Below are 16379 nucleotides of genomic sequence, written 5' to 3'. Positions count from 1 at the left end.
CTCACACCGCTTTCGATTCGTGCACAAGGCTGGTTTGGGCTAGAGCTGCATTGCGTGAGAAAAGAATGAGCAGAGTGAAAGTCTAGCGACGTGGGGTGCGACGAGTGGCGCGTGTGTCGGTGGATGCAGAGCTGCGCGTGGTGGCTCGGGCAGGCGTGCGTGCACTCGGCGTCGAGGCCTGCTGCTTGTCGCTGCTGCCTCGTCGAGAGATCGATCCGGCGGGCGTCACCGAGGAACGGCTGGAGCGTGTCTGCTTGACAGGCGTCGAGGGCGACTCTTTCGGCTCCTTGGCCGCGCTTGAGCGCGATACCACCGAGGCGCGCGTCGAGCGTCCGCCCGACGAAGCGGCAGTGCGTCGACCCCCGCGCTCACCCGACTTGGTCGACCCCTTTCCTCGTCGTCGAGCGCCCGACTCGCCATCACTCGCATCGTCGTCATCCTCCTCCTCCGAACCCTCCTCGTCTTCCGATGCCTGATTCGACGCAGCTTCCTTGTCGTCGTCCACAGCATCCGAGTTGCCGTCGCCGTCACCGCGCTCGGATCCGGACTCGTGCGCGCCCTCACTCGCCGCATCGCTCTGCTCCTCCTTGGCGTCCATCATGTCTTCGTCTTGAGCCCCGTCCGCTGCTGCTTCTTCGCCGCCCTCCGACTTGGACGCGCGCCGGCTGCTGCGTCGACGCACCGACGGACGCGCATCCGCCTCCTCCTCATCGCTCGACGGTGCTCCGCGCTTTTTGCTTCCCTTGCGGGCCGAGGATGCCGCCTGCTGCGCCTTGCCCGATCGTCGGCGCGCTGCACTCTCCGCCTCGCTCGCCGTCTCCTCCTCGTCCTCGCCAGCCTTGCCATCCTCGCCGTCCTCGTTGGCGTCGCTCTCGGCCGCGTCGCTGCCCGCCTCGTCTTCCGACGCTTCCGTGCCGTCGTTACCGGCGCGACGTCCGCGCCGCGTGGAGCGTGTGGGCGTCACTGTACCCGAGGTGCTCTTGCGACCTGATCCCGCCGTGCGGGGTGGACGTTGCAGCGGCGTGGGTGCTTTGCGGCTGCCTCGGCGCGTACGCACCTGCTCCGAACACTCGTTCTCCTCGTCCGATTCGCCCTCCTCGTCTGCATCTGGCTCCGCCTTGGCAGCCGGCGTGCTCTCATCCCCGTCGCTCTTCTCCGCCGTATCGCGCGACGCCTTCTTCTTGGGCTCGGGCGCGTCAGTGCGGCCACGACGTCCCGAACGACGCTTTGGCGTCGAGTCTTTCGAGACGTCGGCGTCCGAATCGGGCTCCGAAAGGTCCTCATCTTCCTCCGCGTCCTCGCCTCCTTGCTCGGCCTCGTCCTCGTCCTCCTCCTGCTTGGCGCTAGCATCGCGGGTATCAGCAGGAGACGCGGATCGCTTGGGTGTCTTGGCGTCTGCAGAGGCATCCGACGCAGGCGAGCCCTCGTCCTTGGCGGCTGCGGTTCCCTCCTCCTCCTCGTCCTTGGCGATGCGACGCTTTGCAATCAGCGGCTCAAACTCCTCCCACGGCCACAGGTAGAAGTCGCGGCGCGCCATGCCGTCGCCGGTGCCGCGGACGTCGTCGCCGTAGATCCAGTTCTGCGATTGCGCGTTGGGGCGTGACTTGCGTTCACCGTCCGCATGGAAGTCGGGCGAGCCTGGATGCTGGAAGACACAACGCGAGAGCACATCCGCCGACAGCTGCCGCGCCTTGGTGGCTTCAGCGCCCGTGAGGCTGCGCTTGCGCTTCGAGGCAGGCGGTGACGAGCTGGATGCGGAATCGCTGCTGGAGTCGCCCGTGTCGGTGGCAGCTCCGGCCTGGCTGGAAGAGTCAAATATGGCACCCTCCTCCATGTCGTCGAGCGCCTCGAGGTCAAACAGCTTGTGCAGCTCGTTCCACACCATCTCTGGCTTCACCGTGCGGTCGAGGCCGAGTGCGGCGATGGCAAGACGCGTCTGTTCCGTCTCCTGCTGGCGCTCCCGCTCTTCCTCCTCGTTCTGCTCTGCGTCGTCCTCGGTGCGCTCTCCATCGTCCTCGGCGGGACCTGAGCTGGCGACGCTGCCAGACCGCGAGCGCGAGCCTTTGCGCGAGTGGCCGAGACTGCGGCGAATGCGAGGCGTCGCGCTCATGTTGCTGCCTGCGCTCGAAAGTGGCGGTCTGGACTTCTTGTCCGAAGCATTACTGGGCGGTGCGGCGCTGCTGAGCTTTTCGAGGCGCGCGGCCAGACGCTGGTAGCGAAAGTCGAGCGCCTTTTGGGTGTCCGTGACGACCGAAAGCATCTTGAAGTGCTTGTGCGGGCCCACGGGTCGACGAAGCGATACGGAGCGCAGGAACGCAATGTGCACGTCGTCGTCCTCGGGAAGCATGGCCGCCGACGTCGAGGCTCGGGATGTCTGAGCCGTCATGGTGATGCAGCTTGGAGTCCACGCTCGGAGGTTTGACGAAGCGTGCAGATGCCAAGCAGCGTGGTGATGTTGGGTGGTGGAGAGATGAAAGGAGTGGACGAGTGGAGTGAGATGCGCAAATGCGGATGGGTGGTGGAGCTGCAGCGACCCCGTGCCACTTTCGCGTCGGGCTTCTTCCAATCGGAATCGGCGAATTTCACAATGCACACATTCCCGATTTTCCCGATTCACCACTCCACTGTCTGACCCGAGCAGCACACTCCGCACGAAAGCTGGCTGCCAATCAAGCATGCGGCTGGCCGGAGATACTCTCGATTGTATACATTGGTCATCTCGTAGACTGGATTACAGCTTGGCGCGCTCGGTAAACTGGACCGCTTCTCCGCGGATGAGGCGACCGATGCCGTCGTGGTAGCCCTTGACGACGCCGTTTTGGTCGCGGGCGCCGCGCTCGCCCGAGTGGTTGAGGGGTTCGCGCTTCATCCACTCGACCATCCTCTCGTAGGCACGGCCGTCGCTGCTGCCGAGTGGCGAGCAGAGGTACCAGTCGTCCATGTCGAAGCTCTCGACGAGTCCCAGTGCATCGCGACGGATGGGCCCAGACAAGAGCGTGGCGGACGTCCGTCGGAGCCTGTCGAGCTGCACGGAGGAGAGAAGCTGGAGCTCAAGGAAGTCGCTGAGCATGTCTGAGCTCAAAATGCAGTTCTGAATCAGGTGGAAGCGCAGCAGCGCATCGAGTGCGGCAACGTGAGAGTCCTGAACAGCAACGCCGTACCGTTCTTTGATGGAAGCGGCGGAGTCTGATTTGAGCTGCTGCACGAGCTGGGAGAAAGCGTATCCGATCAGGTAGGCACCGTGGGCGGTGGAGGCACGCACGGCGAGGTTGGTGTCGATGTGCTTGGACACACCATCAGCGGTGGCTGTGCTCGAGCGGTGCTTTGCGAGTCGCTGCACCAGGAGTGCAGCACGGAAGCCGAGCAAGCCGAGCAAGCTGGCGGGTTGATCGATCTGGTCGACGCTGACAGCCTGCGAACGCTTCGAAACGGCATCTGCGGAGCTGGACGAAGAGGCAACAAGCTCGAGGTATGCGAGCTCGGGGTAGAGTACCTTGCCATTGCGCTTGCGCGCCTCGTTGAGCTGCTTGACCAAAAAGTTGGCCGAGGGTCCGGCGAGAAGCATCGAGTTCTCGCCCTCGTAGATGAGACCGGCGTTGGGCTGGTTGCGCTCAAAGTCGAAGCCAGCAGCCTGGCTGAAGCCGTGACCGCCCATGCTGCGACGGCATCGTTCGATGCCGGCGAGCGATTCGCTGGTGCATACCGCCTTGAGCACGCTCGAGTAGCCATGGACGATGGGGAGGAGCGCGCTGTTGCCCTCGGATTCGATCTCGGCGATCATGCGAGTGTACAGGCGCCTGAGGTGCTGGCTGACAAACGTGATGGCGTAGGCGGAGGCAAGGGCAGTGAGCACGCGCGTCTGGACCGAGGCGTAGTCGAGGATCTTGGGCTCGAGCTGGTCTGGCTGTGTGCTCGAGGTGCCCTGTCGTCGAACGACGGCGTAGCGGATCGCAATCGTGGCGGCACGCGCCAGATGGTGGGCTGCGATCTCGCACAGACCGACGCGAACGAGGGTCATGGTGCCGCGCGTCATAACTTGGGCGGCGGCATTGCGCTTCTCGTAGACGCCGTCTCTGGACACGGTCTGGAAGCGCTGGAGGAGATGCGACCGCGGGATGCGAACACTGTCGAAGCACGTGTATCCATTGTCCATCGCAGGCGCGCCAAGCTTACAGCCCATCTCGATGATGCGACGTCCCGGCAGCAGCGTGTGGTCTTTGAGCGAGCGGAGGTGAACCAAGAAGGGGTGCATGCCGTACGATTTGCCGCTAATGATGAGGTTGGCCATGACCACGCCGTACGTGGCGGTGAGACCACTGCCTCCGATCCACACCTTTCCGGCAGACGGCTCTGGAGTGTTGATGATCCACTCGTCGGTGTTGTGGTCGAAGGTGGCGGTGGTCCTGAGTGCCGAGAGGTTGGAGCCGTGTGCGAGCTCGGTCTGCATGTAGCAACCGAGCCAGCGACCGGACCTGACCATGGGACCCCACTCGGCCCACTGTTCGGTGCTTGCCTGTCGCATGAGGGTGGGCTGTGCCATGCTCTCTGCTACTTGGATGGGAAGGTACTCGTCGGTGAAGAGACGGAGCATGTCGGCGTCCTTCTTTTCGAGGCCGTGGCGGTTGCGGATCTCAAAGTAGCGGAGGGAGACCTGCTGACCCTTGAGGAAGCGTTCGTTGCGAGATTGGAAGACGCGATCCTCCTTGTCAAAAGTGTGATCCGGGTCGTCCTTGAGAAGCGAGAGGAGCCAGCGTGCATTGTCACGCTCGGTGCGCGAGCCGGGGAGGATGCACGACATGGCGTCGACGTCGAACGAGCATGCCGCGCGTTCCTGTTGGATGTCGCGCGGCTGCAAGGTCTCGGGCGCGGGTCTTTTGGAAGCCATCTTGATGTTACGAGTGGAAGAGGGCGATGAGGAGATGAGGATGGCGGTGGTGATGAGGATGGGGAGCGATGCTTTGCAAGCGTGGCCATAACCCTCCATCGAGTGCGGGGAACGTTGTAGCCGCACTGCGAAATTAAGCATGCGGGGTCGGCGCGCTCAGAATCGCCGACACCGGGAAAGCGCAGTTACCGAGGGCCGAAAAGCGCCGACCGCTTTTTTGTGCCCCGATTTTGTAAACATTTTCTCCATGTCTTCTTCTTCTTCTTCTTCTTCTTCTTYTTCTTTTTCTTTTTCTTTTTCTTTTTCTTTTTCTTTTTCTTTTTCTTTTTCTTTTTCTTTTTCTTTTTCTTTTTCTTTTTCTTTTTCTTTTTCTTTTTCTTTTTCTTTTTCTTTTTCTTTTTCTTTTTCTTTTTCTATTCCTTTTTTGTTTCCCGATGATGGTCCTTTGGCCGATGCGGATAACGACGTCAAGTTGGGCGAGCTGCTGCCGCTGCTGCTGCTCAGTCCACCAGTGGACCCTTAAATGGGCGCAGCAACCATCAGCTCGCATGAAATGCCGGAAAGCCTACCTCCGTGCACGCACCAAGACACCGTTTCGAGTCACCCTACCATCACACGATCCATTGCCTTTGCGACTCAGCCAACACTCACAGGCGTATAAAGTAGACACGCAAGCCTCCGCTTCTTCAGTCAGCCACACATTATGGACATGGACGGGCCAACACTCGCGGAAGAGTTCTTCGACTTGACCTCGGTAGAGGTGGCCGCCAACCACCTGCAGCCTGCCGAGTCGGTGGGTAAGGAAAACAGCGTGCAGGCAGCGCAGACTTCGCATCGTCTTGATATCATGTACGCCTGGCTCGTAGGTGATGATCCATGGAGCGACAATGGCCGTACATATTATGGCGGAAAGCGCTCTCTATTCGGAGGCCGTGTGATGGACCTCGGTTGCGGTCAGGGTGACCTCACTGGCGCCATGGCCGCTGTCCTCGCCAAGAACATCGATCTATTCCAACTCAAGAACTCCGAGCCACCAAGCATTGTCGGCGTGGACCCTGCCTCGCCAGACTATGGCTCCCCTTACACACTTCACCAGGCCCAGTCTCACCTCGCTCAAAACGAGGCCCTCAAGCCTCATCTTTCCTTCATCTTGGGCAAGACCGCGCACGAGGTGCTCAAATCGCAGCACTTCGACACTGTGACCCTCGCGCACAGCATCTGGTACTTTCCGTCCGTCAAGATGATCCGTGATACCTTCAAGGCGATACGCGAGGCTGGCGTCAAGAATCTCCTGCTCGCCGAGTGGGCAATGTCCGTATCCCACACTGAAGCCGTTCCCCACCTGCTCGCTGTGCTCTTGCAAGCCCAATCGCCTCTACGGGACGGTAACGTCCGAACGCCGATCAGCCCCACCCAAATTGTAGCATTGGCAGCCGAGGCTGGCTGGAAGGTAGACGATTACGTCATCTTCACTCCTCGCAAAGAGCTTCAGGACGGCAGGTGGGAGGTTGACATGGCGCGCGACGCTGTCAAGCTTTTCAACGACTCCGTGCCGGAGGCGCTCGATCAGTCCGGTCAGAGACTGCTGCACTCGATCCAGACGTCGAGCTCGGCGCTCGAAGAGGCCGTCCGCTGGGGTGGCAAGGGCAGATGCATGGACGTCTGGACCGCCGTGCTCTCGCCAGCCTAGACCGAATCCCACTCACATCGCTCGCAACCACATCCACACACGCTTTCATCTTCGGCACGCACCACGAATGCATTGATACATCCTGCAGCTTCATTTGCCAATACCGTGTGGGCTCACGGATCGCTACGCAAGCTCGATGCGCACCGTCATGAACTGAAACGCGCGAAGGTGCAGCACGGCTTTGAGCAGCCCATCGCTCGACAGGGCTCCTGCCTCGTTTAAGGCGCATGTCTCTCCATCGTGGTCCTGCTCCAGAAGATCGGTGATGCTTACACGCTTAACTGGCAGGTCGCACTCGAGCGTGACGCTGCTGCGCGTGCCAAACGCCTCGTACAGGCGGCAAATGATGCTCTTCCCCTCTTTGCCACCGTCCAGTCGTGGTTCAGCCATCTTGACCGTCTCCAACACCACGTGGCTGTACCGAGCCGTCGAATCCTGCACCACTCTGACTGGACATGCCCACGCGCTTGGATCACTTCCTTCGCGCAAGAGGCCGGGGAGGACCGGCTTTGCGTTGTACGCTCGGGCGACTGCTACCACATCGCCATCCATGAGGTTGCCGCGATGCGGATAGAGGGCAAAATCAACCACGTGGCTTCCACGATCCATCTGCGAGTCTGGATACGCCCCAGCCTTGAGCAGCGACAGACGCATCAGACCGCCCTCGACCGAGTAGCCGTACTTGGTCTGCGTCAGCATCGCCAGTCCGTAGTTCGGCTCGGACAGGTCCGCGAATCGATGGCCGCACACTTCAAACTTGGCTGCCTCCCACGACGTGTTGCGTGTCGTCGGTCGCGCTACGTGTCCGAACTGCATTTCGAAGTTCGCCATATCCGCCCGGATTGTCGTTGGCACCTCGAATCGCAGGAAACGATGCGACTCGTGCCAGTCGATCGACAGCCGGATCTGCACCGCTGTCCGCGCCTGCTCTCCATTCGCAAGCTGAGGGATGAGCGGGATCGCGTCCATAAAGATGCTAACCTTGGCGCGACTCGCTTCACCAATCGCGAGTGTCGCGGAAAGGCTCGCTCGATATGGGCCGACATCCTCGATCTCTACCGTCTCGAAAGCGAGCTGCTCCACGGTGTCGAGCGAGTACATCTCCACCTCCCAGTTGTCGAACTCGGGCGGATAGTCCTGACTGATGGAGAGACCGGCCGACTGACCAAATGCCACCATCTCGCGCCGTTCCGCCTTGTCGTAGATGGAAGAGATGCGGCCATCCTGGATGCACAAGCGCATGTCGGCCGATTCGAGCACGAAAGCATCGCCCTCTTGACGCGCGGATACCGGTTCTTGCTGGGATGAAGATGCGGTGTGCTTCAGAACACCACAAGCGTGGATATCTCGGAGCAGAAGCAGCGAATTTCCGTTTTGCAGCTTTTGCAGCACTTGCGGCCTGCTTTGTAGCTTGTCGTAGGCGGCCGCATCCAGTTCGACCACCTCCTGCCGCGGCATGGCGAGAGTGTTTGGCGCGAGGAGAATCGCATCCGCAGAGGCAGCACGATCAGGCTGTTGTGCATGTAAGACTGCACTGGCTTCAGCCCGGAGCTGGTCCATCTCGACCGTCAAGCGGGCGTAGGTGTTTTTCATGTCGTCGTACACCTTGCGGATCGAGCTGCCCGGAAGGCAGTCGTGGAATTGACCGAGCATGAACGGCTCCCACACCTGCAAGAGCCGCTCGTGAGGATAGCTGTACCCAGCATCGCGAACCGCAGCCAGGGTGCAGAGCCATTCGATGTCGTGCAGCCGCAGCTCGACTAGACGATTCCACCGTTTCATTTCGGCCTGGCTGGTGTAGACGCCACGGTGGAACTCGAGGTACACTTCGCCGCTCCAGGTCGCGAGGCGATCGCCATTACGAGTGGTCTCGAGAACGTGCTCGAAGAAGTCCTTTGCACTCCGCCCGAGTGTGACTTTGGGAACCTCGGTGTAGCCGTTGTCGTGCAGCGCTCGTGCCCTGCGCAGTCTTTCGATGTGTTCAGGATTGGCACCACCGCCGCCGTCGCCGAAACCAAAGAGGTGCAGGCAGCTGGGCTGGACTCCGAGATCTGGATTGCGCCGAGTCGCTTTGATCATATCGTTGATCCCGCACCGACTGTTGTAGTTGGGGATGGAGCTCTGTGAGAAGATGATCTGAGTACCGTCCAGGCCGGTCCACATCATGGTGCAGTGCGGGAAGGTGTTGGTGCGGTTCCAGCAGAGCTTCTGCGTGAAAAAGTAGTCGAATCCTGCCTGTCGTGCCAGCTGCGGGATCTGGCTGTTGTAGCCAAACGAGTCGGGCAGGAAGAAGACGTTGCTAGTGGTTCCAAAGCGCGAATGTAAGTAGCGCTGACCGTACAAGAGCTGGCGAGCAAACGATTCGCCGCTCGGCATGTTGGCATCGCACTCGACCCACAGGCCACCGATCGGCTGGAAGCGGCCCTCCTTGACTTTTTGGCGGATCCGCTCAAAGAGCGAAGGATAGAGTGTCTCTATCCACTTGAATTGCTGCGGAGAGCTGGCGGTAAAGCGATACTCGGGATATCGCTCCATGAGCGCTAGCTGCGTCGTCCACGAACGTGCCACCTTTTGCTGCGCCGCATCGAAGCTCCATAGCCAGACGCAATCGATATGACAGTGGCCTAGACTCCAAACCAAAGCCTTGTTGTCCTTGCTGGCTATCTCGGCATCACCAGCAAAGAGAGACGAGGCTGATGACGACCATGCTTCTCCGAACACTTCCCCGGCGAGCTGACGACAGCGAGCGATGCTGGACACGTCGGATCTGCGGAAGATGTTCATGATCTCGTTGGCGATGAAGAGCGCTTTGTTCTGCAGCACTCCGTCCTTGGGCAGCTCTTCGACACACTGCTGGAGCGTGGTAAAGTCGTACATGAGCTGCCACGCCTCGAGCCGCTTGAGCACGAGATCGACCTTGGCGAGCTCAAAGTAGCGATCTGGATCCGGATCCGATCCGATTCCAAGGTCGTAGTACCTCGTGTCTTTCCCGTGGATGCCAAACATGCCGTTGCCTGTGATCTCGACGTAGTAGACGGCACCTTTGCGTGCCTTGTCGCCTTTTGGCAATGGAAAGTCGTGGCGACGATCGAATTCCTGTCCGCCTGTGAAACCTTGCAGAGGGTTGCCGTGTTGGTCGAAGATGAGCGCCTCACAGCTCGCATCGAATTCGAGCTCGACGCCATCGAGGTCGGCCCACTCGGTGGGCACGCTCAGAGTGAGCTTCAGCCAGTGGTTGGACCAGCTTGGGCCGAACTTGTCGCCAATTCGACATGGTCGGAAGGTTTGTGCGCTCGCCTCGGCGAAATTTGGACGCATGCCATTTGGCGGACTCCAGCTTTCTATTTGGACGTTTTCTGTTGCATTGGTGCGCCCGGCGTAGAGGAGGGACGAGACGTTGTCCGAGGCAAATTGTCCGCCGATGAATTCGTGGATCCGCTTCTCTTGGATACTGCGGATAGGCAGTGGACGAACAGGGCGCGTGGCCTGCTCCGAGAGGAGTGGATACGGTGCTTGATGCGATGTTGGACCACACATTGCGGCGGTAGAGAGGAGAACAGGTTGCAGCTCGTGTCGGGATCTGTTGGGCTGCGAAGCGCTTGTCTCGAAAGATGATGGTAGCTCTGAGCAATTGACTGACGTTGACCAACAGGCCGAGACTTGCCTGATCCGAGCACCTTGGTTGATTCCTTCGCTCCTCGCAAGGGTCCAAGTGAGGACCCCTCAAGCACACACGCAAGGCAAACACGACAATGCGTGAGTATCTGCACGCGTGTGTCTTGCGTTGCCGCTTCTGCCGAGCTGAGACGACAAGCGTAGTCGCCCACCGTGATTGCGGTCCGTGGACGCCGTGCGTTCTCGGCTCTGCGGACCGATCTGCGAGCAAGCCTATCTCCAAATTGCCAATTACAAGGCAGCAGAAGGATGCGAGGCCACCTTGTTGGAGGTAGCGGGCCTTCACGGGGAGCTAGACTTGGAATACGGTGCTGTAGCGGCGATCTCGGACTGGAAAGGTGAGGTTGAAGCCGGGCTTCTAGACGGGGTGTGAATGCGGTTGGTGGCCGAGGACGGGCCGAGGACCAGGGGGAAGGAGGAAGTGTGGTGCGGATGTGCGGGTTTGCGAGGGAAGGGAGGCTTCATTCGAAAGACTCACAACAGCTCGAAGGGAAGCTGAGTGCGGAGGCAGGGGGTAAGTAAGCGAGGCAAGTGGCGACGCGTTCGCTTGCACAGGTGGCTTGGTGCGGTTCTTGGCAGCGACTGTCGAAAACATTTCCGTGGAGCTGCTCTCAGCGCGCTCTGTCACTCACGAGACAACGGAGCGGCTAAGGCGAGCAAGGAGATGGGGGGGGGGGGGGGAGGGGTGTACCAACTCCGATACCCCGCGTGTGGGAGAGCGCGGGCGACGATGGACCGCCGGGTAGCGACCGGTCAACTCGGTGATGAAGGCTGAGATGACGAGCCGAGTTGCGCGACCTCTGATGCATATGACAGCAGAGCTAAGCGGCACGTTCAAGGAAGAGGGGCCCCCACGTCGAAGGGCATGCCGCGGGGTTGCAAGCGTGCCGACCGCGTGGGTCTGAATCTTGACAACCGCTCTGTCCGCACCCGCACCCGCCACCGCCGCCTCAGGTTGTGCGCTTCCTCCGCTTCCCCCGCACTGGCCGACGGCCGCCATCCCTGACAGACGCGGCAATTTTCAAAAAAAAAAAAAAAACATTTTTCAAAGACCGAGGAAGCCGACTGCCGCCATGCCGTTTTGTGATTTTGCGGGGCCCCTTGACTTCGGCGATCTTGTCCTCCCCCACTTCCATCGGTGCCCACGCCGCGCTCTCATCCCATGCCCTCGCCCCATCTCACAGTACCTTCCGTGGCTGCAAGTCTCGTGCTTGGTTCGCAACATGGCCAGCGAGGCGTACTGTATGAGCCAGACAAGGCCGGCATCGGCAACAGGGCAACCCCGCACTCAGGAACGGGCACGTTTGCAGGCTGTCGGCTGGCGGGTGAGTTAAGGGTCTCGAACTGCCGAGCTCGGTCCAGTCCTATGATACCTGACAAGTATGCAGAGTGACCGCTTTATCCAACCCCACTCGTGCCCTCTCACTCTCCACGAAGCGAGGTCGGTGCATTCGCGTGCTTAAAAGCAAGGCGGATCTTGGTGGGTCCCGTCACGCATCCTCCTCTGTGATCACCATCACTACTTCATCAGTTTCCGTCGTTGCTGAGACGCGCGAGGTCCCACAGCTGTACCTGCACTGCTACCCGCACTTGCGGCAACGCCCGAACTCGCTCGAAGAATTTCATTTCGGTCCTCGGCATCGTCCCACCCTACACCAAATTCTCTGACCCTACAACCTCACTCTCGACCACCATGGAGAAGCTCGACAAGGTCACGACGCAGACCTCCATCGCCACGGACGATGTGAGTACGTTGGAGAAAGCCCCCGGGCACCACTACAAGCTCGGGGTGCCCGTTCTGCCAGACACGATCGTCGAAGAAGTCGACAGAGAAGTGCTCGAGTACACCGACCAGAGCATCACCATCACACCGGAGGAGAACAAACGACTCTTGCGCATCATCGACCGACGCATCCTCCCCGTCATCATGGTCACCTACTTCCTCCAATCGCTCGACAAGGGCCTTGTTTCGCTTGCATCCATCATGGGCATCCAGAAGAAGTGGCACCTCGAGGGCCAGCAGTACTCGTGGCTCACCACATGCGTCTACCTCGCCATCATCTGCGCCGAGTATCCCCAGAACCGCGCGCTCCAGGTTCTCCCCATCCACCGCTGGCTCGCATTCTGCATTTTCGCATGGGGCGCCGTCGTCGCATCCTCCGCCGCCGTCACCAATTTTCACGGCGCCGTCATCGTCCGCGTCCTACTCGGCTGCTTCGAGTGCGTCTGCCAGCCCTGCTTCATGCTCCTCACCGCCACCTATTACCGCAAACACGAGCAGGCTAGAACGATCAGCTTGTTCTATGCGGGTAATGGAATTCAAACTGTCGTGGGCGGGTTACTCGGATATGGCTTCTACCAGGTCAAGGGAGGAAAGCTGGAATCGTTCCAACTCATGTTCATGATCTTGGGATTGCTCACCGTGGTGTGGTCCGGAGTGGTGCTGTGGATGCTTCCGCAGTCTCCCATGAAGGCGCGTGGCATTTCGGAAGAGGACAAGGTCAAGATCGTCGAGCGCGTGCGCGAGAACCAGACGGGCGTGCAGAACAAGAAGCTCAAGTGGTCGCACATTCAAGAGGCGCTGCTCGACCCGCAAATTTGGGCCTTTTTCTTCATCCAAGTCCTGAACACGATTCCCGTGGGCGGTCTCGGCGCCTTCACCAACATCATCATCAAGAACAACCTCGGCTTTACAGTTCTTCAGACCGACCTTCTAGCCATTGCTCAGGGAGCGATTCAGGTGGCGGTTCTCTTCTCGGCAGCGTATTTGTCTAAATGGACGAACCAGACGCTGTTGGTAGCGGTTGCGTTTTCGATTCCGTCGCTCATTTCGGCGGTAGTCTTCCTTACGGTTCCGAACGACAAGGCGCACGTAGGAGGACTGCTGACGGTCTTCCTCATGACCATCTGCTACAACGGTGTGTCGCCTCTGTCGTTCAGTCTGCTCACACGAAATGTCGGAGGTCAGACAAAGAGGACCGTTGCCATCGCTATCAACTTTATCGGCTGGGCGGCTGGAAATTCCGCAGGCCCGCAACTCTTCCGCTCAACTGACGCACCGCACTACCGCAAGGCTTTTGCCGGCCAGCTTGGATGCTACGTTGCGATTATCCTGCTCTTCCTCGCGCTGAGGGTGTACTACATGGCTCAGAACCGAAAGAGGAGAATCGCGGCAAACCTGCTCAAGGGAAGACAAGCAGATGCGGCCGACGAAATCGACCTCTCGCTCGCGTTTGACGACCTGACCGACAAGCAGAACCCCAACTTCCGCTACGTGTTTTAAAGTCTCCCATCCTCCCGTCTGTATTCTCCTCCTTGTATCAATTACTTCCGTGCCCAGCGTGATCAATTTCAGAGCCTCGTCACCTTCAATTCTTTGATTTGTCCCGCTTCCGCGTACCTGCGCTGCACCCTGTCCCAGCGCAAATCAGGCGGTCTGCTTTGCGGGCCAAGTGAAGGTCTCGAAACCGCACACGAGCGTGCACCCCGTAGCAAAATTGCAATGCGTCGCACGGCGTCACCTTGGCGACGTACGAGGTGAGACGGCTCCCGTCCAATTTCGATCCCGCAGCCACTTCGCCGTGATTTGACATCGCGCTTCCGCACTTGCAGCCTCGGCGCGGACTCGAAAGCAGAGTACCTTTGCGCACGCATGCCAACCAACTTGCATTTCAGTGACCGAGCAGCGTATTGCTCAAGCTTGTGAAGGCTTCACTCGCGTTTGGCCCACCCGACTCGCGCCTTCCCTCCAACGCGCCATCTTTCCGACAACAAGGAGCATCGCTCTGCACGGTGATCTCAAAGCAAGAACTCGGCACCAATTGAATAAAAAACGAGTTTGTGCGTGCTTTTGGACTAGGTGCTAGTCTGCTGTGCTACGTGCTGTGCTTCCTGACTGGCCAGGAGCGTGTCCAAGGACGAGAGCAAGCTGTCGAGCTTGCCCTCGAGACCGCCGACGACCTCTTCGGTCTGTTCCAGGTTGGCGAGGAGGCCGAGGATCTCGTTGCGTTCCATCTGGGCGGTTGCGGGATCGGTGCCGTCGCTCGTGGGTATCTTTAGAGCATTGAGCGAGGCGAGTATCTCTTTGAGCTGCGCCGCCTCGTCCTGTGCCGGAATGGACGAATCGCTCTCCGAATCATCGTCATCCACACTGCTGGAGTGTGCAAGCCCGCTACTAGTCGCTTCTGCCCCGGATGCAGATTGCGATGGCTGCGCGAGAACGTCGTTCAGAAAGTCAAGATCCGACTGCTGGGAGCCCAATGCACCTTGACCATGCGGAGACTCTTGCGTTGGTGTCCTGTCGGCCGATGCGGCCGCCTCGGCTTGCAAATGAGCAAGGTGCGGGTTGGACAGTACAGCAGGCGATTCGGACGCTGCTGGCTCGGGCAGGCCATCGCCGTTCAGCACGGGTGGCTGCATCGACGCAGCCTGGATGGCCGCCCAATCAAGAGGCTCGTCCGAGGACGAAGCAGGCGATATCGAACGACCCAGACCCGACGGAACCGAAGGAGTTGCCCTGCCCGGCGCGCCCGAGCCCGCGTGTGACGAAGCCATGGCGGCTGCTACGGCGCGTGCATTCGTCATGGTGGCTGCCGGATCGTTGGAGACATGCTTGATCCACGCGCCGATGGCGCCGAGGTATCCCTCGTGGCGAAGGAAAAAGGCGCGCTTGGTGCCCTTGCTCCAGAAGCGGATGGCGTACGAGAGCGTGCTGATGGTGGCCTGGTGGCCTCGAATGAAGCAGCCGCCAAAGTAGATGCGGTCGAGGTTGTACTTTTCGGCATTCATGTATGCGATCTGACCGATGTTGTTCGAGATGGCATAGAGTAGAGACTTGCAGATGTCTTCGGATCGGAACTTTTTGCGGCGCTCTTCGGCGTTGCGAGGCGCTGACGAACTTGGATCCTTGCGGAAGACTTTGCCAAAGGACGATGCGATGGTGGAGCTCTTGAGGCCGAGGTGGTTGAGCCCGACAGAGCCGTAGATGTCGCCGACGAGCATGTCGACATTCGCATTGTCGCCCTGTTCCGAGAGCTCGAGCATCTCGTCGAAGCTGTCGGCGTCGGTGAGCAGCGAAAGGAGGCCCCACAGCGTGCCTCCGCCTAGCGAGGTGCCCGAGACACGTTCGAACTTGCCAAAGTCGTCGACCTTGATGATGGAGACGCCGGAGCCGATGTTGACGAGGAGGCAGGGCAGCTTTGGTGACGGATGCGAGTCAAAGACGGGCGCGTAGAGGGGCGGGTTTGGCGAAGGTCTGGGCAAAGGATGCTGGAGGGGCACCGAAGAGCGCAGGGCTTGCGCGTCTGCCCTTGCTTCCGGGTTCTGAGGGAGGGGCGAGTGAAGGGCCGCGACGAGCTCGTCCGAGTACCAAAAGACCTCGTCTGGAATGAGGGTGATAAAGTTGAGGCCGGTGATGAGGCAGCCCATCTCGTCTTCCTTTTGGACCTCGATGCCGAGTTCTTGCTCAAAGAGGTCGTACATGAGGTGTGCGCCGCCGCCGGTGGCCATGAGCTTGACGCCCTTGCGCATGTCCTGTATCGAGACGCCATTGACGGATGCGGAGCGCTCGATGAGTTCGCGCAGGAAGCGGATGCAGTTTTCAATGTCGTTGGTTTCGAACTTGATGAAGTTGAGACGGCCGCCGGGCAAGGCAGCGGGGAGGGATCTGCGCTTGAGGAGGGTGGAGTGGATGGCGGATGCGGATGCGGATGCGAGCTGCGGAGAGCCGAGGATGGCGGTAGGCGTGAGCGTTCCCGAAGCGATGGGATGGTCGGCGTGTGCGGGAGGCGTGCGGAAGCCGCTGTGCGCGCCGCCGTTGGAAGAGGCCTGCCGAGAGCGAAAGTTGCTGTTGCTTGTTTTTGGCGAGAGGGCGTTGGGCGTGGACGAGGACGCTGCGGTATGTGGCAAGGGTGTGGAAAGGGCGACGGGCGAACCGGGGGTAGGCGAGGAGGGCGTGGAATCGGAAGAGCGCGAGCGGGTAAAGTAGACGACCTTGGCTAAGGAGCCGCCAACGTCGACGGCGATGTGGGAGACGGCCTCGATGTGGTTGGGCAGGTAGATGTCGCGGCTGTCTCTCTGATCGGGGCTCGATGCGCCGTCCTCCATGATTTTGGCTCCTCGCGTGTCGAC

General features: G+C 60.1%; 6 protein-coding genes across 6 annotated transcripts; 2 read left to right on the top strand and 4 right to left on the bottom strand.

Moving 5' to 3' along the window:
- Positions 1–82: 82 nt before the first annotated feature.
- PAN0_019c5748 (uncharacterized protein) lies at positions 83–2386 on the bottom strand (the record flags this gene model as incomplete). Its single annotated transcript, XM_014798682.1, has 1 exon — positions 83–2386. One exon carries the CDS (start codon positions 2384–2386, stop codon positions 83–85), a length of 2304 nt encoding a protein of 767 aa, XP_014654168.1.
- A 345-nt stretch (positions 2387–2731) lies between these two features.
- PAN0_019c5747 (peroxisomal acyl-coenzyme A oxidase 1) lies at positions 2732–5026 on the bottom strand (the record flags this gene model as incomplete). The annotated part of the gene is made up of 1 exon (XM_014798681.1): positions 2732–5026. One exon carries the CDS (start codon positions 5024–5026, stop codon positions 2732–2734), a length of 2295 nt encoding a protein of 764 aa, XP_014654167.1.
- Positions 5027–5588: 562 nt separating this feature from the next.
- PAN0_019d5746 (uncharacterized protein) lies at positions 5589–6575 on the top strand (the record flags this gene model as incomplete). Its single annotated transcript, XM_014798680.1, has 1 exon — positions 5589–6575. One exon carries the CDS (start codon positions 5589–5591, stop codon positions 6573–6575), a length of 987 nt encoding a protein of 328 aa, XP_014654166.1.
- Positions 6576–6698: 123 nt separating this feature from the next.
- PAN0_019c5745 (alpha-mannosidase) lies at positions 6699–10112 on the bottom strand (the record flags this gene model as incomplete). The annotated part of the gene is made up of 1 exon (XM_014798679.1): positions 6699–10112. One exon carries the CDS (start codon positions 10110–10112, stop codon positions 6699–6701), a length of 3414 nt encoding a protein of 1137 aa, XP_014654165.1.
- A 1300-nt stretch (positions 10113–11412) lies between these two features.
- Positions 11413–13533, top strand: PAN0_019d5744 (general substrate transporter; the record flags this gene model as incomplete). The annotated part of the gene is made up of 3 exons (XM_014798678.1): positions 11413–11575; positions 11688–11691; positions 11817–13533. The coding sequence occupies 3 exons, from the start codon at positions 11413–11415 to the stop codon at positions 13531–13533; spliced, it is 1884 nt and encodes a 627-aa protein (XP_014654164.1).
- Positions 13534–14105: 572 nt separating this feature from the next.
- On the bottom strand, positions 14106–16355 carry PAN0_019c5743 (pantothenate kinase; the record flags this gene model as incomplete). Its single annotated transcript, XM_014798677.1, has 1 exon — positions 14106–16355. One exon carries the CDS (start codon positions 16353–16355, stop codon positions 14106–14108), a length of 2250 nt encoding a protein of 749 aa, XP_014654163.1.
- Between the last annotated feature and the right edge of the window lie 24 nt (positions 16356–16379).

Source organism: Moesziomyces antarcticus (assembly GCF_000747765.1).
Source record: "Moesziomyces antarcticus DNA, scaffold: scaffold_v10019, strain JCM 10317, whole genome shotgun sequence".
NCBI classification, from domain to species: domain Eukaryota; kingdom Fungi; phylum Basidiomycota; class Ustilaginomycetes; order Ustilaginales; family Ustilaginaceae; genus Moesziomyces; species Moesziomyces antarcticus.
Note: the sequence above shows the minus strand (reverse complement) of the source record. Positions and strands in the feature narration are given on the sequence as shown.